Below are 16,521 nucleotides of genomic sequence, written 5' to 3'. Positions count from 1 at the left end.
TTCCCACCCCATGCTAAGATCCGTTATGAAAAACTAGATAGCATGCTACATATAACCACAGTTAGAATTTTCAACTATGGTGATATGTAGTCAACCCACTTTTCACCATGGTTGGAACTTCAAAATGGTGAAATGTCAGCCAACCCACTTTTCACCACGGTTGTAAGTTTCAACCTTAGTAAAAAGTTAGTCAGCCCAATTTTTTATTTTTGCCACATGTTTTGGCTAACTACATTGAAAAGTTCCATCATTATATAGAATATCAAATATTTCTAGCACAACAATAAGAACACTAATAACAACAACAAGAAGAATAAGAAAAATTATAAGAAAAACAAAAAGAATAACAACAACAAAACAAATTCAATATAATAATTAAACATTAAATCTCAACATGCATCAACTACAACAAAACAAAATCAACACAATGGTTAAATATTAAATCTCAACAATAATAGTAAAAATAACAACAAAAGAAAGATAACAACAACAACAACAACAAAAACAAAATCAACAAAATTGTTAAACATTAAATCTAAAATACAACAACATAAAACATTTTACCTAACCTAACAATAACAATAAACATTGCTAACTTGAATCCATGTTTTTCTTGCCTCGTTCAAGTTGGAGAAGAGATGATGTAGTTTCGAAACTTGTTAATGAAAGAAATTATGTTTTCTAGTTTTGCATATGAAAGAAATGGTATTTTCGAGTTTGATTTAGTGAAAAAAATAGAGTCTCGTAAATGAAAAATGAAGTTTGGAGGTAGAAAGTGAAGTTCATCTAAGTTCGGCTAGGGCAAAAGTGAATGAACATGAAGTATTTTATATCTTGGAAAATGTCATTTTTCATCACGGTTGAAATTCCAACCGTGGTGAAAAGTGGCTTAAAAATAAATAAAAAAGAAAATTGTTGGTGCTGTGAATTGAACCCATGATCAGACGCCACTTTTTACCGCAGTTGGAATTCCAACCGTTATGAAAAGTAATAACTACAATCAATCGTTGTCTATCATTGAAGTAGCCGTTGTCTAGTTTCCATTTTTCTATAATTCAGATATGGGAGCTTGAAGGTGGCGGTGATGGGTGGTTCGGAGGCCAACCGGTCCAATAAATACTCTCTTTCATGGAGAGACTCCAAAACATCGAATTCCTCATCTCTAGATGTCACTGAATGGTTTTTACAAGGTATTTCTTGCAGGCTGGGTAACGACATTAATATTTTATTTTGGAAAAGCAAATGGTGTGGAGGCATTCTATGGGGTTCGGCTTTTCCTCTTCTTCTACAAAAATTTTCTTTCCCTAATGCTACTGTCAGTGAGATGAGAGAACTAGTGGATAACAAGTGGTGTTGATATTTCAAGGGGGAGTTGGATCTCTTTACACGAGTAGTGAAAGCCCAGGGGAACGGACTGAAGGTTTTGTTGTTTAATATTGGTAGGAATCTACTCGATAATAAAAGGTTGGTTTGGCAAAAGAATGCAGGAGGATCTTATAGTATCAGGGACGACTACGCAGAGGCTTAGAAGAAAGGTGAATTCTATTCTACTCCTCTTGTTGTTACCGATGCTCTAGCTAGTATTTGGAATACTAGTGTCCTTTTGAAAATTCAAGTTTTTGGCCGAAGGTATGTGAAAGATCGTTTAGCTACGAGAGAGCAACTTTATCGAAGGGGTATTGTTTCAATGGAGAGCGGTTCCCACTGTCCTCCCTGTGCCTCTTCAGTCCAAAATTTAGACAATTTACTCTTCTCTTTCTAAAGAGGTTTGACGCAACATTTCTTGTTGGATATGCATACCGGAGGGAGAGGCGACAACGGTGGTTGATCATTTGTCATTTGGTTATCTACTTGTCGGGCTTTGTGGTATGTGAGAAATACAATTATTTTTAAACAATTAGATTTCCATGTAGGCCAGGTTGTGGAAAGTGTCAAGGTTTTGTCTTGGTTTTGACTTGTAATAGATAAAAAACAAAAGGGTGTAGGAATTTCTACTTTTGGCGCCATAATCCGTTGGACTTTTGAGTCCAATATAATCATTGGAATCGGGCGAGTACCTTATACTCTTTTTATTAATCCCATTGCCTATAATTTTTTTTTTCTATAAATAAGTGTTTTTAGGAATGAAGTACTTAAATTCTAAGGCATACTCTTAATTAGAAGCAAATCCACTTTAAATTTACCTTCCACTTTTTTCTTTTGTATTTCAACAAATTTATCATAAGAGGCATTGTTTTTAAAATTCATTTAATTTATGTACATATTACATTATATTTTAAAATCACTTAACATTTCAACACTTTTATTTTTCTTCTCTTTTAATTCAATTCTCCATTTATGCATTCATTTTCTTTGTTTGCAATTTAAACCTATTTTATCAATTCTGACTTTCAAACTCGAATTCAATCAAAAACATTTTCAAATTCACCATCAAACGAGTAAGTTATGGATTGGGCATAAACCAAAACTTTCCCCTCGCACAATTTAAACATTTATTTGTGTTTTAAATTTAATTTAATTTTCTTATAAGAAAAATAATCACAAACAAATCCATACTTAATTTGCATGTAGTTTAAAAAGAGAAATAAAAAAACACCAGTCTCTAAACATATATTTCCCTAATGACATGCATCATTTCTTTTTATTTTGCTGCCTTCATCTTTTGTAATAATCTGTAACAAGGAAAAAAAATCCATAAATTTAAGATATTTATAGATATTATTCATCGAAAATATCTAGTTTGGTAGGAGTTAGGACAAGTAAATACCTGTCTTCAAGAGGGCTCCAGATTTTCAGCATATGATGCAATTAGGCCTCAACATGCAGTATCTAACTATATTCTAGAATATAATAAAAAAAAATATCAGTAAAATATGCTTTATTTAGGTAAAGTATCATATTCTACAGCATCTCTCTATAAGCATACAAATCAATATATTCCATTTACTAGCAAATTGATGACATAGAATAATGCTAAAAAAAAATCTATAAATGGATGTATCTTGTAGTTCTATCATTAAACAGAAGCTAGCAAACAAAAGAGTGTAGTGTGTAAAATGGCATCACTCAAAGCCGATAAACCAACTGATAAATCTGGTGTCTCTCAACCATCAGGGCAGGTTAAGAAAGAGTCTGCTGCTAAAACTAGTGGAACCACTCCTAAAACTAGAGCCTCCAAAGCAGCAGCAGCAGCACCAAAGAAAACTGAGCAGAAACCTCAGCCTAAGAAGAAGGTACATACATATATACATATATACATCTTATATATTAGAGTACCATGTTTAGTGTGTGGCATTGATGATATAATCTATTGATAACTTTTTCAGGCTAGCAGCAGTAAGCAGAAGATATCAAGTGAAGTTTAGATAACTTGAAAAAATAGTTGTTGGACTTATATATTAGTCATCTGAAGAATCCATAAGGATAATGTTATGGTGCATGTTTCGTGAATTTTATCAGTAGTACTATAGTTTGTATTGTACCACTTGCTTCTTTTGCCCCATCTGTATATCATGTAACTCCTTGCCTGCCCAGCATGGCCTTATAAATAAAATATAGTTATGATGAGATTGTTCAAAAAGTTCTAATAAGTATATAATTTATGCAGCGAAAATCCAATTTCAACGAGGCAATGAGAGAATTGGCTATGTAATTGGAAGTCTTAATTAAGAGCATTACTACCTTGAGACCATACACCAAACATCTAAACACCTACCTACACTTATACCGTATATACCGTATACACTTATACCGTATACACTATTCACCGTAGTTATACGGTGAACAATATATTTTTATTAAAATAATATTATTTTTCAAAAATATTTATTTTATTTTTTTAAAAATATTTGTTTTTAAAATTTACTTTATAACACAAATATATGGTTGCATCATTAACCAACTTCACAATTGTATTAACTACAAAAATATATGTTATTAACCAATTATTTTACTTATCATTAACCATTTTCAGTATTTCATTAATCAATAAAATATATAGTATTATAACCATGTTCTATAACCATGTTCTGACACTAAATTATAACTGTATTAACCAATTTTTATACTCTATTCACCCACTTTATTTTAATATTTAATATTTATTTATGTTTGAAAACTCATTAATCAAGTTATGAACTGTATTAACCAACTTTATAGATAACCAAAGTCTGAATAGTATACATATTAACTATTAATTGTTTTATGTCAGAATACATATTAACCAAATTTAAAATTTTATTAACCAAATTTTAATAATATTAACCAAAATAATTTAAAAAAAACATAAAAAATATATTAAAATATTAAAATAATAATAAAAACACTGTTCACGTATTTGTGATCAATGTTTTGGATGTAAGTGTAAGTTTATGGTGTTAAAATATCATTTATCATAATATAATTATTTGGTATTATTTATGTAGTGAACCACTTGTGCACTTGTCTTATAACATCATGACATGAGTTATATATTCTCTATTAGTACTGTATAATATATAACCGTATAAGATAAGATTCTCATGCAGGACCATTTCAAAGAAATTTAGAAAATAACTTAATTTAATTCAACTTGTATCTATTTAAAAAGAAAAATATAATATTATTATTAAAAACTTATTCTAAGCTGGGTTAAAAATTATTTTGTATGTAGTGATCTGCTAGTGTGAAGCTTTATTTTTTGTTTGAATTAGAAGAGAAACTGAAAAGAAAAAAGTGAAAGAAAAAAAAATTGTAGGAATGAACGAAAAAAGAAAATAAGATGATTTTTTTAGTTGTTTGGTATAAATGAAAGTGAAAGGAGACAAAGATGAATAAATAACTTAAAAAATTATGAATTTAACAAATGATATTAATATCCTTGTTTAACATAAGCAAAATATTGAATTATAAATAAATATTTTAATACATATAAATTAATATACAATTATAACGGATTATTTATTTTTTAATATATAAATAAACTATATAAAATATATGTTTTTACGTAAACCAAAAAAACCAAAGATGTCTTTAATATGTGTTTTAGAAAATAACTAGTAAAAAACCCGTGCATACGCACGGGTTCTGTTCGATTACGCAAATTTGGATACATCATTTATTTTAATTAAAAATGTTAAAAAAGAAAAAAAATTAGATAAATAATTGATTATTTCATATATAAAAATATTTAGATCAATAATAGATTTTTCCCGTATACCATTTTTGGATAGATTTTTTTCCCGTATACAGACTTTATTTTTGTTTAAGTATCATTTAAAAAAATATTTGTATCAATAGTAAATTTCGTATATAAAAATATTTAGATCAATAATAAATTTTTTCCAGTATATCATTTTTAAATAAAAAATATTTAGGTCATAAATACCATTTTTCGTAAATAATAGTTTTTTTTCGTATACAAATATTATTTTTGTTTAGGTATCATTTACAAAAATATTTGGATCAGTATTAAATTTTCGTATATTAAAATATTTAGGTCAATAATATATTTTTTCCCGTATACCATTTTTTGATCAAAAATATTTGATCATAAATATAATTTCTCGTATATAAAAATATTTAGGTCAATAATAGATTTTTTTCCGAATACAAACTTCATTTTTGTTTAGATATCATTTACAAAAATATTTGGTTCAATAGTAAATTTTGTATATAAAAATATTTACATCAATAGTAGATTTTTTTCCATATACCATTTTTGAATAAAAAATATTTGGATCATAAATAATATTTTTGGTAAATAATAATACAAATATTATTTTTATTTGGGTATCATTTTCAAAAAATGTTTGGATTAATATTGAATTTTCGTATACAAAATATTTAGATCAATAATAGATTTTTTACCATATACCATTTTTGGATCAAAAATATTTAATCATTAATACTATTTCTCGTATATAAAAATATTTAGATCAATAACAGATTTTTTTTCCCATATACAGACCACATTTTTGTTTAGGTATCATTTACAAAAATATTTGGATCAATAGTAAATTTCGTATATAAAAATATTTAGATCAGTAGTAGATTATTTTCCCGTATATCATTTTGGAAAAAAGTTATTTGGATCATAAATACTATTTTTCGTAAATAATAGGTTTTTTTCCATATACAAATATTATTTTTGTTTAGGTGTCATTTACAAAAATATTTAGATCAATATCAAATTTTCGTATATAAAAATATTTAGATAAATAATATATTTTTTGGCCTATTCCATTTTTGAATAAAAAATATTTGGATCATAAATAACATTTTTCGCATATAAAAATATTTAGATTAATAATAAATTTTTTTCCCGTATACAAATTTCATTTTTGTTTAAGTATTATTTACAAAAATATTTGGATCAATAGTAAATTTCGTATATAAAAATATTTAGATCAATAATAGATTTTTTCCCTATATCATTTTTGAATAAAAAATATTTGGATCATAAAAACCATTTTTCATAAATAATAGATTTTTTCCGTATACAAATATTATTTTTATTTAGGTATCATTTACAAAAATATTTGTATCAATATTAAATTTTCGTATATAAAAATATTTAGATCAATAATAAATTTTTTGAATAAATTTTTCCTGTATATCATTTCTTACTAAAAAATATTTCGATCATAAATACCACTTTTTTTTTTTGGAAGAATGATATATTAATATAATCCAAAAAACAATTGAAGTACATGCTGACCCCTAAGGATCCAAGCCTCTAGCAGACAATACAAACAAACTTAGAGAGAGTTATAAAACAAACTAAGTTTCCTATCTCTATGCACCCTGATACCAATGATCTCCTTAATGTTCTGGACATTAAGGTCACTACTGTGCCCTTGAAAAATCCCCTTGTTCCTAGCACACCAAATATAGTAAATCGTTTCAGCCACACAAAGTCGAAGGAGCTTGGCTTGCTGGCTTTTCCCTTTACTGCACGCTACGATCCATTGGAGTTCTTGCTCCCAAGCCAACGGAGAGTGAGTAATGCGCATCCATCTAAGCAGTTGATTCCACAAATCACGAGTGACCCTGCACGCGAAAAACAGATGCCCACACGATTCCATATCACCACAGAAGAAGCATGCACCATCGGTGAAGGTACCAAAGCGATTCAACCTGTCCTTCGTGTTAAGCCGTTGGTGGCATGCCATCCACATAACAAATAAGGCTCTAGGCCTAGCACAGTTATTTCTCATTAAAGTCCTCCAATTAACTTTCGAATGAGGGTTTCTGAGGTCTTTATACATGCTACCGGTACTATAGCAGCCCGTGGTTTCTGCGTTATCCCAGGCTGCAGCACACATAACAGACTGCTTGTGCTTGAAGAGGGCTTTGAGAATCCAAGAAGCAGTCACTTTAGGCGTGTAGTTCATTACTGTGGTACTCTTCATATAGTAGTTATGCACCCAAATAATCCACAGCTTGTCCTTCTTCTGATGCAGATTCCATAGCATTTTTCCCAAAGTGGCTTTGTTCCATATACCAAGTGCAGTAACGTTCAAACCACCCTCAGAAATCGGGCTGCAGATTGTCTCCCAAGAAATAGGCGCAGTCCTCCGTTTGTCCTCCTGGCCAGTCCAAAGGAATCTCCTACATAATCGTTCAATATGCATTATTACTTTCTTGGGGAGAGGAAATATCTGGAGCCAGTAGTTAGCTATAGAGAACATCACACTCTTGATTAACTGAAGTCTTCCTGCATAAGATAACAATCTGGTGCACCAGTGGTTTAGACGAGTCAACATTTTATCTATAAGAGGCTGGCAGTTCATAACAGTTAGCTTCTTACTATCTAGGGGGACTCCTAGATATTTAAAAGGCATTGTACCTATTTGGAACCCAGTTTCCTTCATCAAACTCTGTTGGCTAATTCTGTCCACTCCTCCAAAGAATATCTTGCTTTTTGCTATGCTCATGTGCAGGCCCGTGGAATCAGAAAACTCTCTAACTTTCTCCATGATCATTCTGATAGAGATAGTGTCAGCCCTAGCAAAAAGCAGAATGTCATCTGCGAAGCAAATATTAACAATCTTCATCTTAGAGCATTTTGGATGATACTTGAATTCAGGCTTATCTTTAAGAGTTTGGAGTATCCTATGAAGGTACTCCATAACTAGGACAAAGAGGAGCGGGGATATGGGGTCTCCCTGTCGCAGCCCTCTCTTGGCTTTGACAATACTACTACTAGGCTCGCCATTGATGGAGAATTTATAAGACACTGAGGTGACACATGCCATGGTCCACTGAACAAACTGGTGAGGAATCCCGAGTGCGTACAGAATTTGTTCCAAAGCCGGCCATTCCACCGTGTCGTAAGCTTTCTGAATATCCATTTGTATCATACATCTAGGTGACAGATATTTCCTATTATATCCTCTGATAAGTTCCTGAGCAAGCATTATGTTGTCGTGGATAATTCTCCCCGGAATGAAGGCAGACTGATTTTCATGTACAATGGAGGTAATGACTTTGGCTAATCTCTTGGTCATGATTTTGGAAACGATTTTGTAGAAGGTGCTACAACATGAAATAGGTCGCCAGTCCTTTACAGTTTTTGCCTCATTAGACTTAGGAATCAGGGTAATAAGGGAGCAATTCAATCCTTTATGCATCTGGCCTGTTCTGAAAAACTCTTGGACAGCAGCTATGGTGTCATTCTTAATAGTCTGCCAGGACTCTTTGAAGAAGTGAGAAGTAAAACCATCTATACCTGGTGCTTTAGAATTACCAATGCTTTGTAAGGCATCCCAAATCTCCTATTCAGCAATTGGATAGATCAAACTCAGCGCATCTGTTCTGGAAAGAATTTTCCCTCTCAAAATGCAATGTCTGTCAATACCCTTCAGCGCATTGGATGATGTTCCTAGCAGAGTCGTATAGTACTCAATTATCTCTTTGGTGATGTCTTCCCTGTTATTAAGAAAACTGCCATTCAGGGAGGTCAGAGTGTTCATGTTGTTATGTCTATGCCTCTCTCTGACTGAGTTGTGGAAGAAAGTATTGTTTTCATCGCCCAGTTTCAACCATTCAACCTTGGCCTTCTGTTTAAGCATGCTTTCCTCCATTTGATTGAGCTCTAAGAGTCTATCTGTTTTGTTTTTCACCAGCTCCATAAGATGGCTGTCAAATGGGTTAGTTTGTAATTCTTTGTGTGCCTCCTCCAGTTCTGCTCTGGTTTTGAGCATTTGGATTCTCATGCCACTAATCTCTCTGTGAAGAGGTGTGAGGGTCCTGCTAAGCTTCTTCATTTTGTGCCAAAGTAGTTGCATTGGTGTGCCCTGAACCTGTTGTCTCCAACAATTATTAACAGTCTCATGATACCCTGTCCTTGTTGTCACACAGTTTAAGAACTTAAAGGTGTGTTTACGCCTATGCTGAGCTGCCAACGTTCTTACTCTAATCGGGGAGTGATCAGAAATATGAGGAGGCAGAATTTCCACAATAATATCTTGATACGTGCTGAACCAGAGTGAGTTACCAATGAGTCTATCTATTCTAGAATAGATGGCTCCAAATGAATGTTTATTTGACCAAGTGAAGTGGGAGCCCTTGGTTTCAGCTTCAAACAGGCCATTCTTCTCCATCATGTCAACCAGATCTGCATATTCATTAAGGGCCACTCGGTTACCACCGATCCTGTCCTTATAAGTAAGGACATTGTTGTAGTCTCCAATCACAATCCATGGCAAGTGTATACTATCCCCTAATCTATCAATATGCTCCCAAAGAATTTTCCTTTTCTCGAGCTGGTTCAATGCGTAAACAATAGTTGCCAAGTAGTGCCTTTTGTTGTCCCTATGCTGAACATCAATATGGATGAATTGTTCCTCAACTGTCAGGACCTTCACTGTGACTTCCTGATCATCCCACAGAATCCAGATTCTTCCATTATAGTGATGAGTATAATTATCAATATAGGCCCATTTATTTATAAACGTCCTACGTATTCTATCAGCATTAGTTTCCTTTATTCTAGTTTCTAACAAAGCAATGATGGGCACCTGCAAGGTATGGATGTAGGAGCTGACTTCCCGGTGCCGAGACTCTTTATTGATGCCCCTAACGTTCCAGGTGGTGATCATTTGCTATTGCTGGACTCCCCTACAAGATTAACTCCAATCCCAAGGGGTGTGAAGGCATTCTGGACCACCATATCATCGGGCGGTGTAAACACAATTTTCTTCTTAGCCTTATCACTTCTGCTGGTGCTAACTTGAGTCCACACTTCAGCTCCATCCTCTTTGCTTTTGTTCTCACCTTCAGTAATACTTTCTCTATGCTCAGGATCCTTTGGCTTTTGTTTCCACACTTTCTGGACCGGCTTTGGTTGTATTGTCATCTTCTTCATTGCACAGTCATGACCAATTTTAAGGCATGCCTTGCAATACTTAGGCCGCCATTCATACTCAACTCTTTGTTCCCATTCCTTCCCACTGTGGTCCCTAATGGGTATCATATCCTTAACAGGCCTGGTGATATCCACTTCCACTAGCACTCTTGCATACGAAATTCTCAATTTCCTCGCAGTGCATTCATCAGTAGTTATGGGGTTCCCCACAGCACTAGCAATTTTCGAAATACTTTTCCCCCCCCATAGGTACAGAGGTAAGTTTGGCAGTGTAATCCAAAGCGGGAGCACTCGAAGTAAATCCGCTTTTAGTTCAAAATCAATTGACTAGTGTTTAAGGAATATCGGTTTACCAAATATGAAGTATGGTCCTTGCTCCATTACCTTGCATTGGTCGTCATAGTCTTTGAATCGAACAATGAAGTACCCTGTTTCATTGAAGTATAGTTCTGGCATAGCAACGAAGTTCCAAGATTTTTCCATGAAATTCTTTACAGCGTGCATAAACAGTGTTTCCCCCAGAGCAAAGAGGATTGACGCGTTCTCCCAATAGTTCAGCTCCGCCGTCACATCACTATCTTAGATGATTATCTTCTCCTGGCCGTCAATGATAAATACCACTTTTCGTATATAAAAAAAATATATCAATAATAGATTTTTTTTTTGAAAGAAAGAAGTGAGAAAATGATGCAAGAGAAAAAAATAGAGAATAAAGAGAGATTTGATAAGTTTGATAAAATATAAGAGTTGTATTATTTTAATAATAAAATTAAGAACTTTATGGTACGAAGACCAACAAGCCACAATTTTAATGTGGTGGCAAAAAATCAAATAAGAGTATTTTGAACTTTTCCACAACCATTAATTTTCTTATAATATAGATTGATATTTTTTTTTTGAAGAAAGAAGTGAGAAAGTGATGAAAGAGAAACAAAATAGAGAATAGAGAGAGATTTGATAAGTTTGATAAAATATAAGAGTTGTATTAATTTAATAATAAAATTAAGAACTTTATGGTACAAAGACCAAAAAACCACAATTTTAATGAGGTGACAAAAAATCAAATAAAGGTATTTTGGACTTTTCCACAACCATTAATTTTCTTATATTATAGATTGATAGTTTTTTTTTTTTTGGAAGAAAGAAGTGAGAAAGTGATGAAAGAGAAAAAAAATAGAGAATAGAGAAAAATTTGATAATTTTGATAAAATATAAGAGTTGTATTAATTTAATAATAAAATTAAGAACTTTATGGTACAAATACCAAAAAACCACAATTTTAATGTGGTGGCAAAAAAATCAAATAAGAGTATTTTGAACTTTTTCACCGCCATTAATTTTCTTATATTATAGATATATTTATGAAAAACACTTTTGTTTTTGTAAACAAATTAACAAAACATAAGGTTACTGTTCTTTTTATGTCTCAAAAGTGTGTCTTTTTCCGTTTCCTTTCAGTTTAGCGCGGAAACAAAATCAAGGTGGATCCTAGTTGCAGTTTTCTCTTTCATTCACATTTTAGAAAGTCTCAAACAATAGAAGGATCTTGTAAGTTGAGCTTTCTTTCTTTATCTTTTCCTTCTATTTTCGTTGCAAACAAATATAGTGTTAATCTAGAGGAATTTAGAAGATACGAATGATGATGAATGTCTTGACGACAACTGTGGCTCCCGAAGATCCGTGGCTCCCAAAGATATGGATGTACCAGAAAACACTTTGAAAATTAAGTCACAAATGGATGCGGATTTAGAGTTTAGAATAATGTGTACCTAACTCTCAATTTTTCGTTAGACTTTAAAGTAGAGGTATATAGTTTTGAGGTCTTATAGCATTCTTATTCATGGTTGCTTAGGAATGCAAAGCCACTAATGTCTGAAAATATTAAAAATATTATTATTAAATTAAATTGTACTTATATCAGTAAATCATTGTTGTTTTTTTCAGCAGCGTAGTTTTGAAAACTTTGACATATTTTTACTCTTTTAATCAATAATATATTGAATTGGAGTATATAGTGAGATTAGTAGTACCTAATTTATAGTTTAGTTATTTAAATAATTGAAAATATGAAAAATTATATAATATATTGAGTGAGATCCATTTATACCACCAAATTAATTGGTATGAATGTAGGTGCTCTTAGAACCTCTTAAAAACAACTATTTTAAGGAATATATGTCAAAGAATCTTGTATGTTTTATCATTCGACAGGATTATCAGGGGCTCACTCAAGTATGATTGAGTACACTTTTATACATTGTTTGTTTCTCATGAAAGTGAAAGGATGGAAAATTGTGCTTCCACCGTTGGGTATATGTGTTAGAGGGGAATGAAAGTTTAAAATTGATGGGTGCCCCACTCATAATCTTTCCTTCCTATATTGCAAAGAAAATAAACATGAACCATTAATACAATTAAAATGACCAAAACACCCAATTTGTCAATATATTTTTGTTGACATAGCAGTTTTATTACCACTCCAATTTATCATTTATTTCATTTAAATCTTTTAGATACAAATTGTTCTATTCTTTTTACATGAATAAATGTTTTAAAAAATATATATTTTACGGCCTTTATATAATATAATTAATTGTATAAAGTTATTAACTAAATAAAATAAATTTGGCAAAAATATTATAAAGCAAAATTGTGAAGTATGACATATTTTGAAATTATATAAATTAATAAAATAAATATTATTTAAGGAATGATAAAAATAAAATTATTTAAGACTATTTCATTGTTTCTTCAATTTCAAACAAAGGTTATTTTCGTCATTATAGAATATTATATCTTTCTTCCCTCTCACTTTCTATCTACTTTCACTCCTAACAAACAACTAAAAAATTATTCCACTTTCTTCTAATTTTGTCTTCATTTTTATTTTTTTAACATTCTTTCCTCTTATTTTCTATCCTTTAATTTTCTTTTTTCATCCAAACATAGCATTAGTGTGTCTATTTCTGGTTAGCTTCTCTTGACAAGTTTGGTTTTCCTTGATTTCATTAAGTTTTAACCCAATTCAAAAGAGTTTCCCCTAAATCCTTACTTAGTTGGATTATTTTAGGAAATTTCTCTATAGACCTCCCAACCTTCTAGTCCACCTCTGGTGAAAAACCCAAACTACCCCTGACTTCGGAAGTTCATTTCCGAAATGCAAGAAAAAGGCGTTTTCGGAGATGCATCTCCGAAAGCGTCTTTTTTTTTGAAAAAATTGTCTTATTTCGGAAGTTCATTTCCGAAAACAGCATTTCGGAAGTGAACTTCCAAAATACTGCGCGTTCTGCAGATTTATTAAAACACTCCCCCTCCCCATTCATTTACCCTAACTCAAATAAAAAACAAGCAAAGGCGAAAATTTGTGCAAACAGAATTCCAAGGCTGCATCAAGGCTCCAATCACACTGCTAAACAACATTCAAAAGCCCTCAATCCTAACACTTTGTAAGTTTTGAAATTTTTAGATTCATTATTCAAATGCATGTTATTTAGGGTTTTAATTGCATAAATGATATATGGTTAGGTTGTTAGTAGTATTTAGGTTGTTTAGAAGCATTTTGATTTGGTTTGAAGTTTGGTTTAGGGGTCTGCCATGGAAGTTGCAGAAAACTCCATCGCAGGGGTGTTTCGGAAGTTCATTTCCGAAAACACCTCCATCCCAGTTTTCGGAAATGAACTTCCGAAATGTATCAGAAGTTCAAATTTTTTTATTTTTTATTTTGTCTCGCATATTAATCGATTTCAATTGTTTACAGGAACATGTCAGACAACCAACCAGCACGCATCAGACAGGGAAGGGAGACCAAGCCTGCGTCGGCTAGAGAGGGTAGGGAGTGTCCGTTTTAATTTGCAAGTACTTTATTTTTAACGCCTTTGTTTATTGTGCCTGTTTCTTTGAAGTTTGTGTGCATGCGTTCTGACTTCTTTGACGGCGTGTCGCTGGTTTCCAACGTCTTTGTTCTTTAATGACTTGTCTGTTTCCCAAGCGTTTTTGTCCCCTTTCTTCTTTTATAAAAGGAGGTCTCATGGACCTTTCTTTCTTAATTTTTACGCAGGAATGGGTGGCGCTAAGGGAAGAAAGGGTTCTTCAAAGAAGGAGGTGAAGGAGGTGAAGGAGTAGAAGAAGGTTTTGATTGGTTCTGCTTCTCGTCCCCTTGGGGTCCATTGCTCGGACGTGCAGGCTCAGTCTTCAGGCGTGATCAATGCTGATGGTTCTGAGACTGAGTGGGATGAGGATTGGTATAATTATCTTCATTCGGAGGAGTTCGCTCGTCGGGAAGAATAACGTGTTTTTGTTTTGTTTGATGTGTATTTTGTAACGCTCGTCGGGCAGAATAACGTGTCTTTGTTTTGTTTTGTTTTGATTTCGGATTGTATCTTTCGCATAGTGTTTTTGGATTGGATTTATCATCTTAGTATTTTCAGTTTATCTGTTGCTTATTTTTATTTGGCGTTTGCGTTTAATTAAAATGCGAGACAGTTTAAGAAAAAACGTTAAAAAAAAACACAGTTTCTGCATAATTCGGAAGTTCATTTCCGAATTCACCCCCATGAGGTGTTTTCGGAAGTTCATGAGATGCACTTCCGAATTGTGGAATTTTTTTAAAAAAAAAAGCGCTTCGGAAGTTCATTTCCGAAGCAGGGGTATTTTGGGATTTTCGCTGGGGGTGACCCCCATAGGGAGGTGGCTAAAGAAATTTTCTTATTTTATGACTTCTTTTTGATATTCTCCTCATATTGACATATTCTATAGAACTGACACTTGACAGCAGACATGTGAAAACTAGGGGTGGATATTGGGTCGGTTCGGGCGGTTTCGGATCCAAAATGTCGAACCAGCCCAAACCGCGGTTTGAAAGTAGAGGCCCAACTCCGCCCATTTTTCCCTTCGGATAAAGCGGTTTATAAGTTGTTTCGGTTTGCGGGTTATCGGATGGGTCTATGCGGATTAAAGTCTAAAAAACGCCATCAAAATCTGAAAAGTAAAACTAAAGAAACGTTAAATTCTTAATGAAAAAACTGAAAAATCGGTATATCCAATTTTAAATCGGTACCATTCTTAATACAAACACCAAAAAAACTCGGTATATTCAATCTCAGATCTATACTGTTCTTGATGCAAAATTCGAAAAATGGGTGCATTCAATTTCATATATGTATATTTATCAAACAAAAATTAGTATTGAAAACAAATAAAAAAATTGAGATGAAATGAAAAAGAGGAAAGAGAAGGAGGAAGCATATTAAAGAAAAATATGCAGTATCTTCATGGTTTTTATCTTGTTTCTAAAAAAATTTGATAAATATGGCAACTTTTGAAGAATGGATTATGAGAGAAACTAAATAAATATTATAATATATATAATATATAATATTTACGTAATAAAATATTTATATTCATTATAGTATATCAGAGATATTTAACAAAGAGAAAACTAGCTGTAACAAAAAGAAAGAAAGTGAAGCCAGCTGTAAAAAAACAAGAAAGAGAAACTGTTAAACTATTAAGATAGAATGCATTTATGACAAAGAAAAAACTTGTTAACTACTAGAGACGGGTCGGTGTGGGTACCCCTGGGCTGAAATATTAGACCTGCACCCGCTTGTTTGAACTCGTTTGGAACTGATTTTGAAAATGTTCTCACCTGCAAACCAGCCCAACCCGCCTGTTTAGTGAAAAATTCATTCGGTTTAAGCGGATTACTCCGGTTTGCGGGTTTTTGTCCACCCTAGTGAAAACTATGGAAAAGAAAAAATAAAATATTTACTTCATTAAAAAAAGTTAAGTTTACCTAATAACCAAACTAAAGTATATATATGGGGAGAATGGATAGCTCGGATGACAATTGCTAGTTGGGTTAGGTGGCTGTTAGTTAAGAAAGAGAGAATGTTGTTTTTACTATAGTATCATTAACATGTACTCCCTCCGTTTTTTATTATATATGTTTTGGGAAAAAAATTGTGTTTAAATATAAGTCGCTTTATAATTTCAATGAATAATTAATGCTATTTTTTCTATTATATCCTTAAATATTTATTATTTTCCCTCCTTTCAATTATATAAATTTATCTTCCACAAGACATTAATGAAGGATAATTTTGTAAAAACTTTCATAATTTCTCATTTTTATACAACAATTATTATTTTTCTTAATCTGTGTGAAAAGTCTA

At 32.3% G+C, this 16,521-nt stretch overlaps 1 protein-coding gene and 2 long non-coding RNA genes across 3 annotated transcripts; 2 read left to right on the top strand and 1 right to left on the bottom strand.

Moving 5' to 3' along the window:
- Positions 1-2,968: 2,968 nt before the first annotated feature.
- On the top strand, positions 2,969-3,567 carry LOC131613771 (uncharacterized). Its single transcript, XR_009287619.1, has 2 exons — positions 2,969-3,233; positions 3,327-3,567. It is a non-coding gene; the product is annotated as an uncharacterized LOC131613771 (long non-coding RNA).
- Positions 3,568-8,756: 5,189 nt separating this feature from the next.
- LOC131650591 (uncharacterized) lies at positions 8,757-10,082 on the bottom strand. The gene has a single exon (XM_058920296.1). The coding sequence runs from the start codon at positions 10,080-10,082 to the stop codon at positions 8,757-8,759; it is 1,326 nt and encodes a 441-aa protein (XP_058776279.1).
- Positions 10,083-13,467: 3,385 nt separating this feature from the next.
- LOC131613766 (uncharacterized) lies at positions 13,468-14,467 on the top strand. The gene is made up of 3 exons (XR_009287618.1): positions 13,468-13,794; positions 14,106-14,176; positions 14,406-14,467. It is a non-coding gene; the product is annotated as an uncharacterized LOC131613766 (long non-coding RNA).
- Positions 14,468-16,521: the final 2,054 nt, after the last annotated feature.

Source organism: Vicia villosa, linkage group LG1, assembly GCF_029867415.1.
Source record: "Vicia villosa cultivar HV-30 ecotype Madison, WI linkage group LG1, Vvil1.0, whole genome shotgun sequence".
Classification (NCBI taxonomy): Eukaryota; Viridiplantae; Streptophyta; class Magnoliopsida; order Fabales; family Fabaceae; genus Vicia; species Vicia villosa.
This window is presented reverse-complemented; position numbering and strand designations above follow the sequence as displayed.

Excerpts from the sequence above, each read along its gene's own strand:
- LOC131650591 (XM_058920296.1), bottom strand. The coding sequence starts at position 10,082 with ATGATCACCACCTGGAACGTTAGGGGCATCAATAAAGAGTCTCGGCAC.